The sequence below is a fragment of the Polyodon spathula genome, chromosome 16, assembly GCF_017654505.1.
Source record: "Polyodon spathula isolate WHYD16114869_AA chromosome 16, ASM1765450v1, whole genome shotgun sequence".
Lineage (NCBI taxonomy): Eukaryota > Metazoa > Chordata > Actinopteri > Acipenseriformes > Polyodontidae > Polyodon > Polyodon spathula.
In genome coordinates this window covers 4999857-5015590 of record NC_054549.1, presented here as the reverse complement: position 1 = coordinate 5015590, position 15734 = coordinate 4999857, and the positions used below count along the sequence as shown (strand labels likewise).

The 15734-nt window shown below is 47.0% G+C and overlaps 1 protein-coding gene across 2 annotated transcripts in view; it reads right to left on the bottom strand.

Annotated features, from left to right (window-relative positions):
- Nucleotides 1-3079: 3079 nt before the first annotated feature.
- The window catches only part of LOC121328714 (msx2-interacting protein-like), a 37232-nt gene continuing 24577 nt past the window's right edge, over nucleotides 3080-15734 (bottom strand). For both annotated transcript variants that reach the window (XM_041273709.1, XM_041273710.1), the window contains exons 9-15: nucleotides 15506-15619; nucleotides 14949-15049; nucleotides 6805-14566; nucleotides 6094-6486; nucleotides 5780-5974; nucleotides 5404-5562; nucleotides 3080-5088 (exon numbers count right to left, since the gene is read on the bottom strand). In XM_041273709.1, the coding sequence (XP_041129643.1) occupies nucleotides 4957-5088; nucleotides 5404-5562; nucleotides 5780-5974; nucleotides 6094-6486; nucleotides 6805-14566; nucleotides 14949-15049; nucleotides 15506-15619 (8856 nt within the window). In that variant the 3' untranslated portion in view covers nucleotides 3080-4956. The remainder of the gene's footprint in view (nucleotides 5089-5403; nucleotides 5563-5779; nucleotides 5975-6093; nucleotides 6487-6804; nucleotides 14567-14948; nucleotides 15050-15505; nucleotides 15620-15734) is intronic.

The following is a 15734-nucleotide window of genomic DNA, read 5'->3' as shown; positions in this document are numbered from 1 at the left end:
ATGAGTATATTTAAAAAATAAAGGAGGATCAAGTTTAAACTAAAACCTTTTAAATCAAAATTGATCATGGAACTGCTGAAAGTATGAGGTGGCACCTTGAATCATGAAGAATACTTTCAACATTTCCTTCTTTAAATTAAAAATCAAAAGTATCTGCTGTGATATTTATTTTCCTATGAATAGTATCTGTGAATGTTCATAACATTCAAACAAACATTTACATGTACCAATAGTTATAATATTTACTGCTAAGGTAATGATTTAGAGCTTTGAGATCTTAGTTTTTAGATGAGACTGCAGCAGGACTTTGCATCCTGAAATTCTTGAGTTGTGCACTTATATTGAGCATAATCATTAAAACGGAATGGTGAAAAGGCCATTTTAAAATTACCTTTAAGTTGATTGCTTTGTGTTTGCTAAAGGAGAGCCACCCTCCTCCCTCCCTCTGTGTTTAAACTGGGGTTGTTCATACTCTGAAATGACCCAATGGGGTGAAAGTGTACACTTTCTTGTTTCAGTGTAAAAATGCATTTTAATTCAGTATTTGTTAACCTTACCCCTATCCTGCCCTAAAATACTGCCACACCTGAAATTACAATTTGAGTGTCTCTCAAGGCACCTTAAACACTTTACTGTATATCTACTCTCATCTGTGTGAGTGTTTTTATTTCTCAATTGATTGGGTATATATTTGTATCCCGAAGGGCAACACTGTGTTCTAGTCCTAAAGAAATGCTGAGTGTATTTTCAAATCAGATTGTCTGATCCCCAGAATGTATCTTAGCTCCTGGTAAATCAGATCAGCCCCACGTCATTGTGTACAGCTTTTGCACTATCCTGAGGCACCTCAACCATTAAAGTACTTTACAATGGATTGGTATCCCTTAGTCTGACTCAGTGCACTGTGTTAATGGCATCATGGAGTTCTGTGTGACCAATTCCTGCTCTGTTCTTTTGGTCTGTTTGGCTAACCCACATAAGGCTCTGGATTTGCAATCAACGTCCATTCTCTCTCAAACAGAATACGTCTGTATCATATTTCAATACATGCACCACCACATTGTAGGTTACGTTTGTAATCAAGTTGGAATAAATTTCCCACCAGCATGCCCTAGACTGTCCTCATTTATATATTTTATTTATATATATATATATATATATATATATATATATATATATATATATATATATATATATATATATACGCGCACACACAGTACATGGAGGCTGAGTCAGTCTCCACACAGTACATGGAGGCTGAGTCAGTCTCCTACTGTGGGGTTTACACACATTCACCAAATCCAGTCATCTGTGTTAAACCACATCAGATGTTTGGGTCCCAGACCCACTGTGGTAGTTATATGTGTGGTGATGCACTTGCTTGCAGAAATCTGTACCGAAACACGATACAGTCATTGATTCCACTTTGGCCGTGAAGTTGATCATTAATGAGGATTCCTGCAAGCCAGCTGCTCCAAACTGGAACATAGGCAGGTGTTTTAATACTTTACTTGAGATGGATCCATACAGATCAAACTGTTCTCTAGCTGCTGCTAATTCCACTGCAGCGAGGTGGAGCTGTGGGAAACTCAAGTTTAACTGGGCCTGGGTGCGTTTCCTCCTGTGTAACTAGAAGATTAAGTATACCATTTACTTTTAAGTAACCAGACCTGCCTGGGAGCCTTCACACATCGATGCAGAGAAGCCTAATGCTACAGGCATCTAGCTACTTCTCTGTAGGAATATATACTGCTGGAACTCTACCAATAAATACAGAGCATGAATAAATAAAATCTGCTTTTCTCATACTCCCTTGTTGTTGACTGCTTTTTACAGCCTCTTCATTCTGCAATACATTCTGCAATATTGGTATAATGAGCTACTTTCATTAGATTCATATTTTAAAAGATAGTTTTAGATCAGCTTAACATTTCTTAAATGTTATACATAATCACAAACTCTTAATTAAAATGTACATTCTCTTATCACTGCTACTGAAACAGCCACCTGATCAAACACTACCAGCAAGTTTCAGTCATTCATATTTAAACCATGGATATTAAGACACTACTCTATTTTGTTGCCTATTAGTTTGATAAGGCAAATTATATTTATCACGAAAACGCAGTATTCCAGCACAGCAAATGCTTTGTACAGTAACATGCACATTATGTTGTTTCCAAATGAAGTCATCACCATCACAGTGTTATTTGCCACTAGGGAGCAGCACAGCACAGGTCTGAACAAAATAGCAATGAAGACCATCTCACTAGGGGCAGTGTAACAATGATGGAACTATCTCCTCAAACACCATTAGGGTCATCGACAACAGAGGGGGTGAAGGGAACAAATCCACACTATTATACTGTATACAAGAATATAACATGTTGTAAAGGATAAGGCTCTGCAAGGAAAAAAAAGTTCACACGATACATTTTGTCTTTTGTAATTACACTCCCCAAGCCAGACTACATAATAGTTTGGGAGATGTAGTATACCTAAAAGGAAAGTTAATTGAATCACTGGTATAAAATTACTAAATAAAAATACCACTTTAAAAAAATAAATAAATAAACCAGCTATTGACCTACTATTAGTCTACCTGTCTATTTCTGCTGTGGAATATCCAGGTAAAGACGAGGGGAGAACAGAAGTCTTGGCCACTTCACCTTCAAAGCTGGCCTAGGACGAGATTTCTGGTCTGGGTGCAGAGTTACTTTATATTGCTTAAAATCAGTCATAGTAATAAAAGTCAGAATAAGAGTCGAGTCACATAACAGCACTTTTGTTTTATGATTCAAACGCTATTAATCCTGCAACCTTAAATGGCACCTCAAGTTATTACTTTTCATTCTGGACCTCTTGAGTCTTTCTTCAGTGGTAGCATGCACACCTTAGTGCTGCCAGGGCAAGGCAAATAAATCTGAATGCATTTAAAAAAAAAAATAAAACATTGACACCAATCCTCAAAATGAGTGAGCCAGTAAAACAGGTGCTAGGATTGAAATAGGTTTGGAATCACACCTATCGTACTGCATTTAATAAATCATAACCTCTTTCACACTTAACAGTTGAAAAGCACATTTTACCTTCATATTTATTACAACAAAAAAAAACATGTTACTGATGCCTGGTTGCAAGCAATCAGAAATTAGGACAATAGAAACACCATCAGTGCTCCTGCAGCTCCTCTCCTCAATCAGCCACATCTCATTGCTGTTGTCATGGTTTGAGTTTGCATTCTTGTTGCTTACACTGCTTCCCTTGTTTGCCTTCCATTTGCTAGCTACCACCATTAAGTGCTAGAGTACACACTCTGGGCTTGATAATCACTACTCTTGAAGCTAGTTTCCAATATCCCTTCAGAACTATAGATAGGAAAACCGGTACAAAAAGAAAATTCAATAGGGTAATGTACTGTTGTCCACCAGACTACTAGCCCTGATTATTTTTAGAATGATCTGTGCAGAAATAGGAGGGCAGATGCATCCATCAAAACCATGGATTGCTATTTGTAACCTACTGCTCTATGCAATAAGGTGGAGCCAAGGGAGGTCATATTCAACATGAAGCACACCTTGTTGGTCTCAGTTACAACTTCACAGCTCCACTGCTTCAATCAAATTCCAGACTTCTGCTCATGGGCCAGTAATCCACTGGCAAAGAACTTCACATCCCGTATAAATATGCAAAGATTACTTTCCTCTTTTTTTTTTTTTTTTGTATTTTGTTTTTATTCTGTGTATCAAAATTATAAGTGCCTTCAACATTACCATGAAAGAATCGTCAGTCTGAAGTTTTACAAATATTTACACCACATAACTGATACATGATTCAAGTTTGCCTGTTTTTTTTTTCTCTTTACAAGTTAATGTCCCAAAAAAACAATTTATAAAAAAAAAAAAAATCTTAAACACAGAATCCCAATCCTATGTACACATGTAGTTAGAAAGACACAAGGAGAGACGGGCTAGCTGTTGAAGACTAGTTTGTGGATGTTGCTGCTGGCTCAGATTGGTATGAATGTCCCCTTCTGTACCATTTCCCACTGATGCAGGGGCACCGAATGTCCGGTTTAAACGGTTATTCTTTACGAGTTTGTAAGTTAAAAGGACGGGGAAGAAATTGTTGCAAAAAGTCTCCATAAATTAACAAGACTTACAGAAGAACATCTTTACAAGCATAAAACACTCAAGGTTTGTTTTTTTGTTTGTCTTTGAGGAGGAAATAATAAAAAAACAAAAGGCAATGTCAAAATGAAGCACACTTACGAATGAATGACAATACAAAGTCTAAGTATGAAAATAAGATTTGTTTTTTTCTCTGAAAAGACGTTTTGGCACAGATTAAAAAAATGTGTATGGGTTTTTTTTTTTTCTCTTTAGTCCTTTTTTCATCTTTTAAATATTTATATATTTACAGAGTCTGTGTCTCCATCACAACCATATCCCAAAGGAAAACAAACAAAAAAAGGAGGTCCCTTTGGGTTCTGTAAACTGTACATCCCAAAATTTGACACTAATTCTTTAGGCTGGAGGAAGAGGCAGGAAGGGAATCAAAGGGAGATAACGAAGCATAGTGGTGACATGATTCTGGAGGCCAGGCTTTCCCAGGTCCTGTCTTTGTTCAGTTCAATGTACAAGGAAGCCTTTAAGAGCCTGTACATACATGTATATTTATATATTTATATATAGCAACACCCTTCTATCTGTACAAGGTCCATGGTTCCAATATAGTGCAATGGTAGATCCAATCCTTTTGGAAAAACAATGAAGAGAGTCTGCCCATTAGACAGGGTTGTCCCCAAGCAGACAAACTGGAAGCAAGGAAATCAACCGTGGCTGAGCAGCGCAATGGCTCAGCGTCGTGGAGGCTCAGCCCAGCCCAGCAGAGAGGAAGCATGCGTCCTGGCGCGGGCTGCGTCCCCCTCACACAGACTCCAACCAAGACCGGTGCTCAGACTGAGGCGATGACAATCATGAGGTGCGGAGAGATGCTGGAGATGCTGGCGAGTAGGTCAGGGGCCAGCCGAGACAGGTGGCTTTCTGAGAACTCGCAGGGCGGGAAGATCTGCAGCACGTAGGCAGGCTGGGTGGAGTGGAGAAGAGAAAGTGAGAAAGGCTATAATATGCAGCAGAAGAAAAAACTAATTCTTATAACATCAGCTCTTTAACACTGCTGACCTGTAAAGTGGTCTACAAAAACACTTAACAGACCAGTTAAACAGGAACAGCCTTATGTATATAAAGGATACTGAAACCGTCACGGGATGGTCTTCAGTGGATTGTTGTGTTAAAAGGTGAATCTCCAATACAGGGTATTCATAATAACTTTAGATGTATTCTTCACTGTATTATGCCACCAAATACTAACAGAGGGGATAAAGTTCCACAACTGATTTACCTGGTTGGATCCAGGATTGGGAACGTTGATGATCCCAGCAGCTAGCTTGGCCTGCAGGTAGCTGATGAAAGCAGCTTTCAGAGACTCAGTCTGGTTGAGTACATCGTCCTGGTCCCGCCCACAAGGGAGTGCCAGCAGCAAGCAATAATCACTTTCCACCTACAGGGAGAAACAGATACCGGTTACAGAAAGACAGTAGGAAGCCAGAGGCGCGAACCAGAAACAAGGAGCTTAAAAAAACAGAACCACCGCATATATATTACTTGTAGAGCAAAGCAAAACATTTGAGAAACAAGAACAAATATGGAACACTATAAATGATCAAGAAATCAAGATGGTTATTTTTTGTAGCACACCCTTCCCTGGGATCGCTTACCGTCATCCTGCGGGCCACCCCCTCCAGCTGGGAGGCCTCCAGTCTCATCCTCTGAGCGATGCGCAGTGGGGGCCCTCCCTCAGGCGCGGGCAGCGATCGGTGAGCCAGCACATTGTTCCCCGACACGAAGTGAAGCTGAACCGCGGCCGTGTCGTTCTTCAGAGCAAGAAGACCCTGCCATACGATTGGGTACTTCTGTGGGAGGAGACGAGCACAGTTAGTCTAGGAATAGACCTACATTGCACAACACTCCATGGTGACACTACAGGGCAGAGGTTTTGGCCTGTTTTACTTTATAGATCAGGAGGGCTCACCGTGAGTAGCTGCACCATGTCGACAGGTCTGTGCGAGTGTTCCTGTTTGCTGAGCGTCTGAGTGTCAGGCCGCAGCCCAGCCGGGAGCCCTGGTTGAAGTCCAGGCATCACATTCCCCAGCGTTGTTTGGGGGAAAGGCTGTTGCTGCTGTGTTTTCTGCCCTGGTGTCTGCGGTAGGTCATGCTTGATGGAGATGGATACAGGAGACGGATAGGAAGGTGAGCCCGTCTCGCTCTGTACCCTCTGAAGATGGGACAGAGTTGGGTCCATTGGCCCTGCGTGCCTCAGGTGGCCACTGTCAGGACCACCTGCTCCTTTTGTGTCTACAGACACTTGTGGTGTCTTGCTTCTGATTGGCTGGCTTGGGTGCCCATGCTCTCCATCAGACATGCCCTATGAGAAAAATAAATGTATAAAATAAACAGGATATTTAAAGTGATTCATCAGAACAATATCAATAGCATGGGAACTAAAAACAACACTGAATGGGCAATTTCAGTCTAGAGATTACTCAACCATATACATTATCTGACAACTGTCAAGCATAGTAGGAACAAGTGTGAAAAAAAAAAAGAACTACACTAACTGGAGGTAGGGAATTACATTTTAACACCTTCGTTACTCCACTGGTAATCGAGCAGTTGAAAGGGTCAGCCTGCAATAACATTTGAGAAGCTAGAAGCTAAGGTGAGCTGGCCTGGTTTCAAGTACCTGTGACGGAGTGATACTGCGAGGAGGCAGGTTCATCCCGAGGGGCGTGGGTCCTGGGAACTGCGGGTGGGAGAGCTGGAAGTTCCTCATGTCACGGTAGACTCCTGGGTAGTCGTGGTAGGAGCCTGAAGGAGAGTGCATGAGCTGCACCCCATGGGACACCATGACAGGCTGGGAGAGCTGGGGCATGCCAGGTGAAACACCCATTATCCGTGCCTCGCTGTGCGGGGAGGGGGCTAGCTTGACCTCTGCCGGTTTTGGAGTCTCCTTCCCTGGCTGGGGTGTCTTGCTAGCTGGGGGTGTTTTCACGGAGGACTCGGGAGTGCGAGCCTGCCTGCTGTCGGGGTGGTGCTGGTCACCCATTTGTTGGTGCATGATCATGCGGACGTCCCGGGACAACACAATGTCCTGTTGGGCCATGTTGTACTGGTCGAGACGCATGCCACCGTGGTGCATGCGGTAGTCCGGCTGCATCACCATCACGTCAGGCTGCATCTGCGTAGAGGGACGGCGTATACCCTGGTGGTAGTGTAGCACATCGTCCTCTCCTGACGGTATGGGCTGCAAGACCATATCCCTTATCCCGGCCGGCTGCGGCGTGCTGGATCTCTGCGTTTGCAGTCCAGAGCGAGGTGAAGAGAGGGTCTCGGATCGAATTCCATAAGGCATTCCAGGGAGTGGGGGAGTGTTCATTCGTACTTCACCCTGCGTAATGTGTCCCAGAGAGACAGACTGTGTAACGCTGTGAGGAGGCATTATGACTGACTGCTCCGGATGGTGAACACTAGACACATACTGTGGCATGGACAGTCCAGGACCCAGAACCACAGAAGCTGTGCTGCTTGGCTGGCACACCTTGGAGAAAGGGGAGGGTGAGTGCCCACATGTCCTCGGTGAATGAGGCTCCTGTTTAACCCCACCCAGGTGTGGCAGAGAGCGTTCAGTGGGCGTGCTGGGGCCTGACCCTACATGATTGCTTGTGAGAGAGGGGTGGTGAGGGCTGAGGCCTGGACTCAGGTTGGTGGGCTGGGCTGGTTTTCCAGGCTCCACCTTTAGAGATACCGGCTCAGTCGAGCCTTTCTTGGTAGCCTGCTGGTGCATCAGGGCTAGAGGGTTGTAGACCAGGACTGGTGGGTTCCCCCCAGACTGGGGCATGATCTTGACAGCAGCAGACTGAGGCCCTGAGTGGTAAGAAGGATCGGATTTCTCTCCTCCAGGGGACTCCTGTTTGACAGCAGAGATGACCCCCTGTGTGTTGTAGGGCTGGCCTGCAAGCACCCCAGTAGAGTGAGGCCCATATCCTGTGGGCATTTGTGAGCCCTTGGTTGTGGGCTGCTGGGATGGAGTTACAGCCTCTTGCTTTATCTGGGACTTGGAGACAGACTGCTGGAACTCAATGTCCACCGCACTGGCTGGGGGAATCTGGCTAATCTTGGCGCTGATCCTCTGTGGACCCTCTGTCTTCTGTCCCGAGTAGCTGAGCACCACCACACCCTCCGAGGTGTTCACCCTAAGCCCAGAGCCTGTGCTAGTGAAGGGTGCACTCTCTACTGGACGTCCCTCCTCTACACCCATCATGCTTGTAGGCCCCATGGGGTATCTGTTATTCTCATTCATACTGGCTCTGTACTTCTGCTTGGGGAGAGACATGCTGGGTGCCCTGTTCCCCAGTGTAATCCTGGGTGTCTCCTCTGAATCAAAGGGAAGGGGCACATGGCTGATGACAGAGATAGCTTTGTGGGAAATGACAGAGCTCACCAGCTTCTCATTAAATCGCTGTGCCTCAGCTGTAGTGGGTGGCACCACTGGCTTTTCCTCTGTGGGTAGAGGCTTACTGGCCTCCAATGGGGGAGAGCTGACAGGCTCACTAATGCAGGTGGTGAGGTGCATGCTAGGTATACCCCCAGAAGTGGCAGACACATACTTAGGCTCCATGAGGATCTTGCGCAGCGTGCTAGAGCTGGGATCTATATCGGAGGCTTTGGTGTCAGGCGGCATAGGCGCTGGTGCTGCTGCAGCTTGTGGTGCTTGGGCAGGTGGATTGGAAGGTGCTTGCGATTCTTCAGGTCGGTTCAGCCACTCTGGTACAGTGGCCTGGGGTGAGCTGGGCAGTTTGACCTGACGGGGAGGTGGCAAAGTCGGCCTGGTCGGAGGAGTGCTAAGGGATGAAGTGGTTGACTCAGCTAACTGCCGCAGCTTATAGAGGGTGGGGCTTTTGTTGCCAGAGTGGTAGGCGTTGTCTCTTGGCTCAGGCTGTTCAACAGGGGGCTCTGCTTCTTTTGGCCTCCTTGTCTCTTGTTTGCAGGAAGCCGCAGCTCTTGCTGCTGCCGCTGTTGCCACCACTGTTGGCTTTTCCAGCTCCACCATGTCCTCAGATACAGGCTCTGCAGGTTTAATGGTGCTGGGCTCTGGTTCAGAAGCGTTTCCATCCAATGGGTCACCTTTCCGATTTGTACTGCCTCTCCGGCTACGGTTCTTCCTGGACTTTTGTCTTTTTTTACTATTCTGGTGTACTTCAGATGTCCCAGGCGGGGGTGATTCCTCCTGGGTTGAAACATCACTGGGAGCTGGATCAGACCTCTTGGTCTCCAAGGGAAGGCTTCCCAACTCCGGCTCTGGCTCCAGTATGTTATTGATGGCCAGGTGCGTCTCTGGCTCCGTGGCTTCAGTACGAGGAGGCAAGTCTAGAGGATCTGGGGGTGTAAGTGTGGTGTAGCCACCAGGGGCAGGGAAGCTATCAGCATCTGCAGAGATATCTTCAGCAGTAATGGAGTCAATGGCAGCTGCTAGTTCTGTCTCACTGGCTGGGTTAGCTGGCTTCTCCACCTCATCCAGTACTTCTGGCTCCTCTATCATAGGTTCCAACTCAGGCTCTGGTGGTGGTGGTTCTTTATAGGGAGGCAGCGTAGGCCCCTCAGTCAACTTGGCAATGTTCTCCACGGCCTGCTCAAGCTCCATCTGGCGTGCTAGCAGTGCTGCTGCAGGATCAGCCGGTGGCTCTGTGTCAGAGACTGGCTCTTCTTTCTCTGAGCTCAACTCTGTAACCTCTTTAAGGAAACCCTGGGGCATAACCTCATCCTTGATGGGTGGTGGCGTAGGTTTCTTAGGTGAGGCTTCTAGAGGTTCTGGCTCTTCCTCATTTGTTTGGAGGACCCCCTTCACATCATCCACGCTTAACCGGATCTCTAGATTCTTTAGGCTCAGGGACTTGTCATCAGTCAAGGATTTAGCATTGCGAGTAGCCCTCCCTCCTCCTTTTGTCTTCCCTCCCTTTTCAGGGGGAGAGCACTTGTCTATTAGTGCCTCCACTTTCTCCATCCCTTCATTCATATTCTTCTCAGGTTCCATGTCTTTTTTCTCTTCCTCCTGCGGCTGCTGCTTAGGGTCATCTTCCTTGGCTTTGCTGCTCTCTTCCAGTGGCTCGTCTTCAAGTTTTGGTACAGGAGAGGACTGCTGCTCTAAAGGCTCAATGCCTGCTTCGTCTACTGACTCGATGTGAATATCAGGGGTCTTGTTCTCAGCTTTCCCTCCTTTTCTCCCATGTGCAGTTCCTCTGGGTGGTGAAGACTGACTTTGTGCAGATTTCTGTGAGCGTGGGGACCTCCATCCCTCTGCTGGCTTTATTACTTCACTTCCCTCTTTGTTCTCGGGTTCATCAGCATCTGGTTTAATCCCGTCTCCCTTCACAGGGGACACATCCTCACCACGTCGACGGGTTTTGGGTGGTCGGCCACGACGGGGAGTAGTGGGGGTGGTCAGTGTGTCCTGTTGTGGCTCTCTATCACCGCGTTTACGAGTGGAGCGTGGTGATTCTGCAAGATCCTTTCCCGGTGTCTGTAAGGTATCATCTTCCACAGGGGTGGCATAAACAGATCGCACATTCCTGCGTCTGGTCCTGCTCACTGGAAGGTTGGGTTCAGAGCTTTCAGAGTCTGTGGCATGACTTGGAGATTTTGCAGACGTTTTGGGATCCGTGGCTGCTCTGGCTGCCTCTCCCCGGGGTGAAGATGCACGTTTCAGCTTTTCACGGTCAATCCGTTCGCTTTTCCGCGTTGCTGGTTTCTCTGAGCCACTTGCTGCAACAGGCGTAGGTTGTGTTGCTGCCGGTGGAGTTTTTGCTCGCTTGCTCTTAGGCGGTTTCCTAGCAGGTACCACAGGTTCGACTTCCATATCATTGTCAGAATTCTGCGGCTGCACTTCAGAGGATTCATCAGACCTTTGGGGGGCCTCATTGTCCACGGTTTCAACCTCAGGCTGCTGAATCTCCTCTTTGTGCTCCTCCGACTTCTCCTCTGGCTTTGGTGACACAGGATTTATTAATTCTGGGACCTCAGGCTCTGGCTCCAGACTGATCCCCTCATGGGTGAAGGAGGCACCTGGGGTAGGTGGCTTGGTATCCAGGTATGAAGGGTGCTCTGCACTTAGGGTTTCTTCTTCAGGGGCTCTTGCCTCTGGGGATGCTTCTTTGGGTTCCTCCCTTATTTCTACCTCATTTAAGCTGGCAGGTTCCATTGGTGCAATGCTGACAGGAACAAGCGGCTGGGGCTGGGAAGTAGCTTTCTCAAGGACTGCTTTTGTTTTCTCCTCTTTTAGGGGTACAGGTGGGACAACTGGCAGGGATTCCACAGTTGCCTTCACCTGCTGTGGTGGCTCCCGGGGTACTGGAAAGATTGGAACAGGACTCACTGGTGTGACTGGTTTGATGTCAGCCTCAGGAGCAGGCTCTGGTGCCTTGGGCTGTTCGCTCTCCTGCCTGTCCTCCTCAGTTTCAACCTCCAGTTTCTCTGGATCACGTGTCCGCTGTTCTTTCTCCTTCTCCTTCTGTTGCAAACGAGTAAACTCCATGAAGCGGCTGTGGAAAAGCACCACTGGCTCCTGGATTATCTCACTGCTGTGGAGCCCGTCGGAGGAGGCCTGCCTCCCGTAGAGCCTTCCAGCAAACAGTTCTGTGTCCTCTTCCTTTCTCTCCAAGTGCTGGAGTCGACGCGAGTCCTGCTCAAAGATTGAACTGTGCAAGAACCGTGAAGCAAACAGCTCTCGTTTCTCCTGCTCTTCTGCCTTTGGCTCCTCCTTCTTGTCATCCAGCTTCCCTTCTGAGTCTGTACGAATCTTTTTCTTCTTCATGTACCAGGATGGGATTGGCCGAGGGGCTGACTCAACTTTCTCTTTGTCTTTGCTGTTGCGGAAGCTGGCAAACCTGGAGTCCCGGTCCAAAAATGACCAGTTCTCCTCCCGTGAAGAGGACAGAGACTTAGCCCTCTCTAGCAGTGCCTTTGTGTCAGGGGTGATGGTCTGATCCAGTGCAAACGAATAGAACTTGTTTCTCTCCAAAGAGCTGGAGAGCTTCAGGTCAGAAAGTCTCTCTTCACGTTCCCTCAGAAAGTAAGAAAGCCTGGATCCCTCCAGGGATGTTGAGGCCTTGGGAGAGTGTGTTTTGTTCTCACTGTCCTCATCAGAGTCAGACGGTACCTCCCCTGGTTCCAGTTCTCTCAATGAGCGCTTACGGATGCCCTCCCGCTTCACAATACTGCTTGGGAAGCTGACATCTAATCGAATAGACTCCTGTTTGATGCGGCTACCCCATCGTTGCAGATCTTCCTCGCAGCTCAGTGAGGGTGCCTTCAGTTTGGGTAACTCTGGTGGAGGCTCTCTCCTACTTGGTTCAAAAGAATTGAACTTGAGTAAGTCCAGGTGAGTAAAGACTTCAGTTTTAGGAGATTCCTTGGTCTCTTTTACAGTCACCAGCATGGGGGAGTCTGCAGATCCCTCATCCTCGTGGAAAGGAAAGAGCCGCAGCCCTGGTAGGGAGGCAAGGTTTCTTTCAGAGTCTTGGCTTAGCTGACGGGAACTCCTGTAATTGCGCTCCCTCTTGGCACTTAATTCAAAATCAAAGGCTTCCACTTTCTTGCGTTTGCTTGGTGGCGAGTCATCTGTGACATCCTCGGGTGGCTTGCCCACCTCGTGCACTAGGCTGCGTCTTTCAAAATCCTCCACATCTGGCTTGGGACTATCTGGTTTGTCGGGTTTCTCTTGCTTCTCAGGCTTTGGAGTGTCTACATCTTGCAGCTGCTGCTGTTTTTTGAGTCTCCTGCTCTGCTCCATCTGTTTGCGGTAGCTTTGCGAGTGATCAATATCGATAGGCAACTTCTCTTCCCCCTCGCCTTTTTCTTGACCAAGACTCTGCTCACACTCCATTAGAAATGCTTGCCCTTCCTGGTCTTGCATATCGTCCTCCATGCTTATATCATCAGAAATCATCCGAGAAAGGCTCCCCCTGTGCTGGGCTTTGATCCCTGCAGCTGTTACTTTCCTGCAGGAGACTTCCAGAGGGTCTATCGGTTCTTCAGCTTGCTCGCCTAGTCTTGCCTGCAAGTCCAAGTTGAGGCCTAGGCCAATCCCCACAGAAATGTTGCCGGCCTCCTGCCCATCTTTGGGGCTGCATACGGTGACTAACCGTTCCGGTTTGGCTTTCCTGTGCTCTTTCTTGTGCAGTTCCTTCCTTAATATTTTCCTGTCACCTTCTCCCCCACTGCCTATATCTGATAGCTTCTTCAGACCCAGACGACATTCCTCTTCATCTTGGCTACTCCTCTTAAGCTGCCTCTCAGATTTCAGGTTAGCATCTGCAAAACGCCTCTTCCTAGCCTCAAGTCTGTCTATATCCAAGGAGTTTGCTCCCTCCACCCCAGGTTCTGACTTAATATGTTTCTTGGGCTTGATCTTGGCCTCCTTTTCCACAACTTCCACATGACTGGCCAGCACCTTTTCTTTTGACACTTTAGTGCGAGGTGGTTCAGGTTTGGGCACCTCTCCTTTGGGCTGCTCCAAGCGGGATAACATAATCTTCTGTTCTGGAAGTGGAGGAGGGGGGGGAGGAGGAGGAGACTTGACATTATCATTCTCTACTTTCAGTCTCTGCTTCTCCGAGCCAGGCTGTTCGAGAACCTTGCCTTCTTTTTCCTTCACCCTGGTAAGTACTACACAGGGAAGTAAGTCGAGGCGGTTCTTGTTGGCCCCATCTTTCTCTGCAGCGAGGGATTTGTTCTTCCTTCGTAGCACGGTGTCTGGACTGGGTTCCCTCTCCGGCTCAGGGTCAGTCTCTGAGGAAGGAATACTTGAAGAAGGTGCCTTCACCTTCCGAAACTTCTGCTTTTCCGTTTTGTCCTTTTCTACCTTCTCTTTCCTAGAAGCCCTCTTCTCTTTGTCAGCCCTTTCTGCATCGAAGGGTCTATCTTTTTCTGCTTTGTCATTCTTTGGGTATCGCTCTGGCCGCACCTTATCAGGCTTCTCATAGCGTGGTGGGGAGAGGGAACTACAGCTACCACTGCGCTCAGAAGACCGGCTGTATATTCGCCGTTCAGAGTCACTGGGGAGCCTCTCAGAAGGGGAGGGGGAAGCTGTGGTACTTGTAGTCCGTCGGGGGTGGTTAGGGCTCTGGCTACGCTCTATGGTCCTCCTGGTGTGGTCTCTCTCCCGGTCAGTTTCAAACCGCTCCCTTTCCCTCTCCCGTTCACGCTGCAGGTAGCTGTATTTACGGATGTCTTGCTCGTAGGGGTCTCTGAAGTCTCTAAACTCTCGGGGGTCCTCATAGTGGCGCGGATCATAGTAATCTCCCTGGTAAGGATCCCACTCTGCATAGAACTCTCTGCTCCGGGCTGGGTACTCCCGACGAGGATCTTCAGTGTACGTCCCTGGTGTTCGAGGATTCTCATAGAATGCACGCTCTGCAGAGAACTCAGTAAAGGGGGGCCGACGCTCATCTCTGTACAGGAGAAAGAGAGAGGTATCAGTGAACGCTGCCAGAACCCCCATCCTTGAAACGCAATTATTTGAAAGTATCGTACTGTGAGTCCTTGCTTTTCCAAAGCCATTCACAGCAAAGAGGGGTCAATGTAAACTAGTTTGTCACAAAATGCCCTTCTATTAGTTAAACAATCCTCTTTTTTTTCAAGGATACAGGTTAAGTGTTCACAGTAGGATTTGTGTAATCACTGCAATTATTTGTGGTGTTTTATCCTTGAACAGACTGATATTGGCTTTTCTGGCTCCAGCGCCTAGGCGGACTGAGTTTCTTCAACCTACAAGGATTTTTTTAAATATTAAAAGACAAGCTCAAATGTAAACATGGAATAAGGAACACCCACCTTCTTTCAGATAATATTTCATAGAAGTCTCGTATATCCTGTCCAGATGCCTGCATTGAACGGTAAAAAGCCATCTGACTTTCCTGGTTAGCAAAATCAACCTGCAATGTAAAAAAGCACGACATCAGTCACATCATTTCTGATACGATCTTGAAAGTGTTAGAGTTCAATAAAGTGTCTCGCATAACAACCAGAGAAAGAGGAATCATTGACAACAAAAGCAACAAGCATTCCAAGGGATAAACACAAAGCAATTTGGGGATAACATTAGTTCAAATCTATTTTTTAAATATTCACTGTCCAAAAATGCAGGGAATCAAAGCCACAAACATCTCTTTGCCACAGTTTTGCTGCTGGCCTCGTTTTGATCAGGCATTTTACTTCTAAGAAAACCCCTCTAATCTATAAAGATTAAAGTTCCCCTTGGTGTTCAAACCAGTGTATCCAAATTGCTCAGCAATTAACATTTAAATAGAATATGAAAGCAATTTGATGAGCAAAAGCTATTAGGACTGCTTTGTCTGTACACATCAAGGGCATACAATCCAACCCCTTACCTTGATTTTATTCCCTCCAAGCTTCCAACCTTTAGTTTCCTTTACTGCTGCCTGAGCATACTCAATGTTGTTGTACAGGACTAAGGCCATTCCCTTCAGCCGGTCAAACACAACCTGTGAACAGAGTGACACCGGTCAGTTAGGACAATGTACAGCACTGACACAGCACAGGGGAATACAATGATCAAATACAGTTGGAGCACAGGATAAAGGATGATACACTATTTCT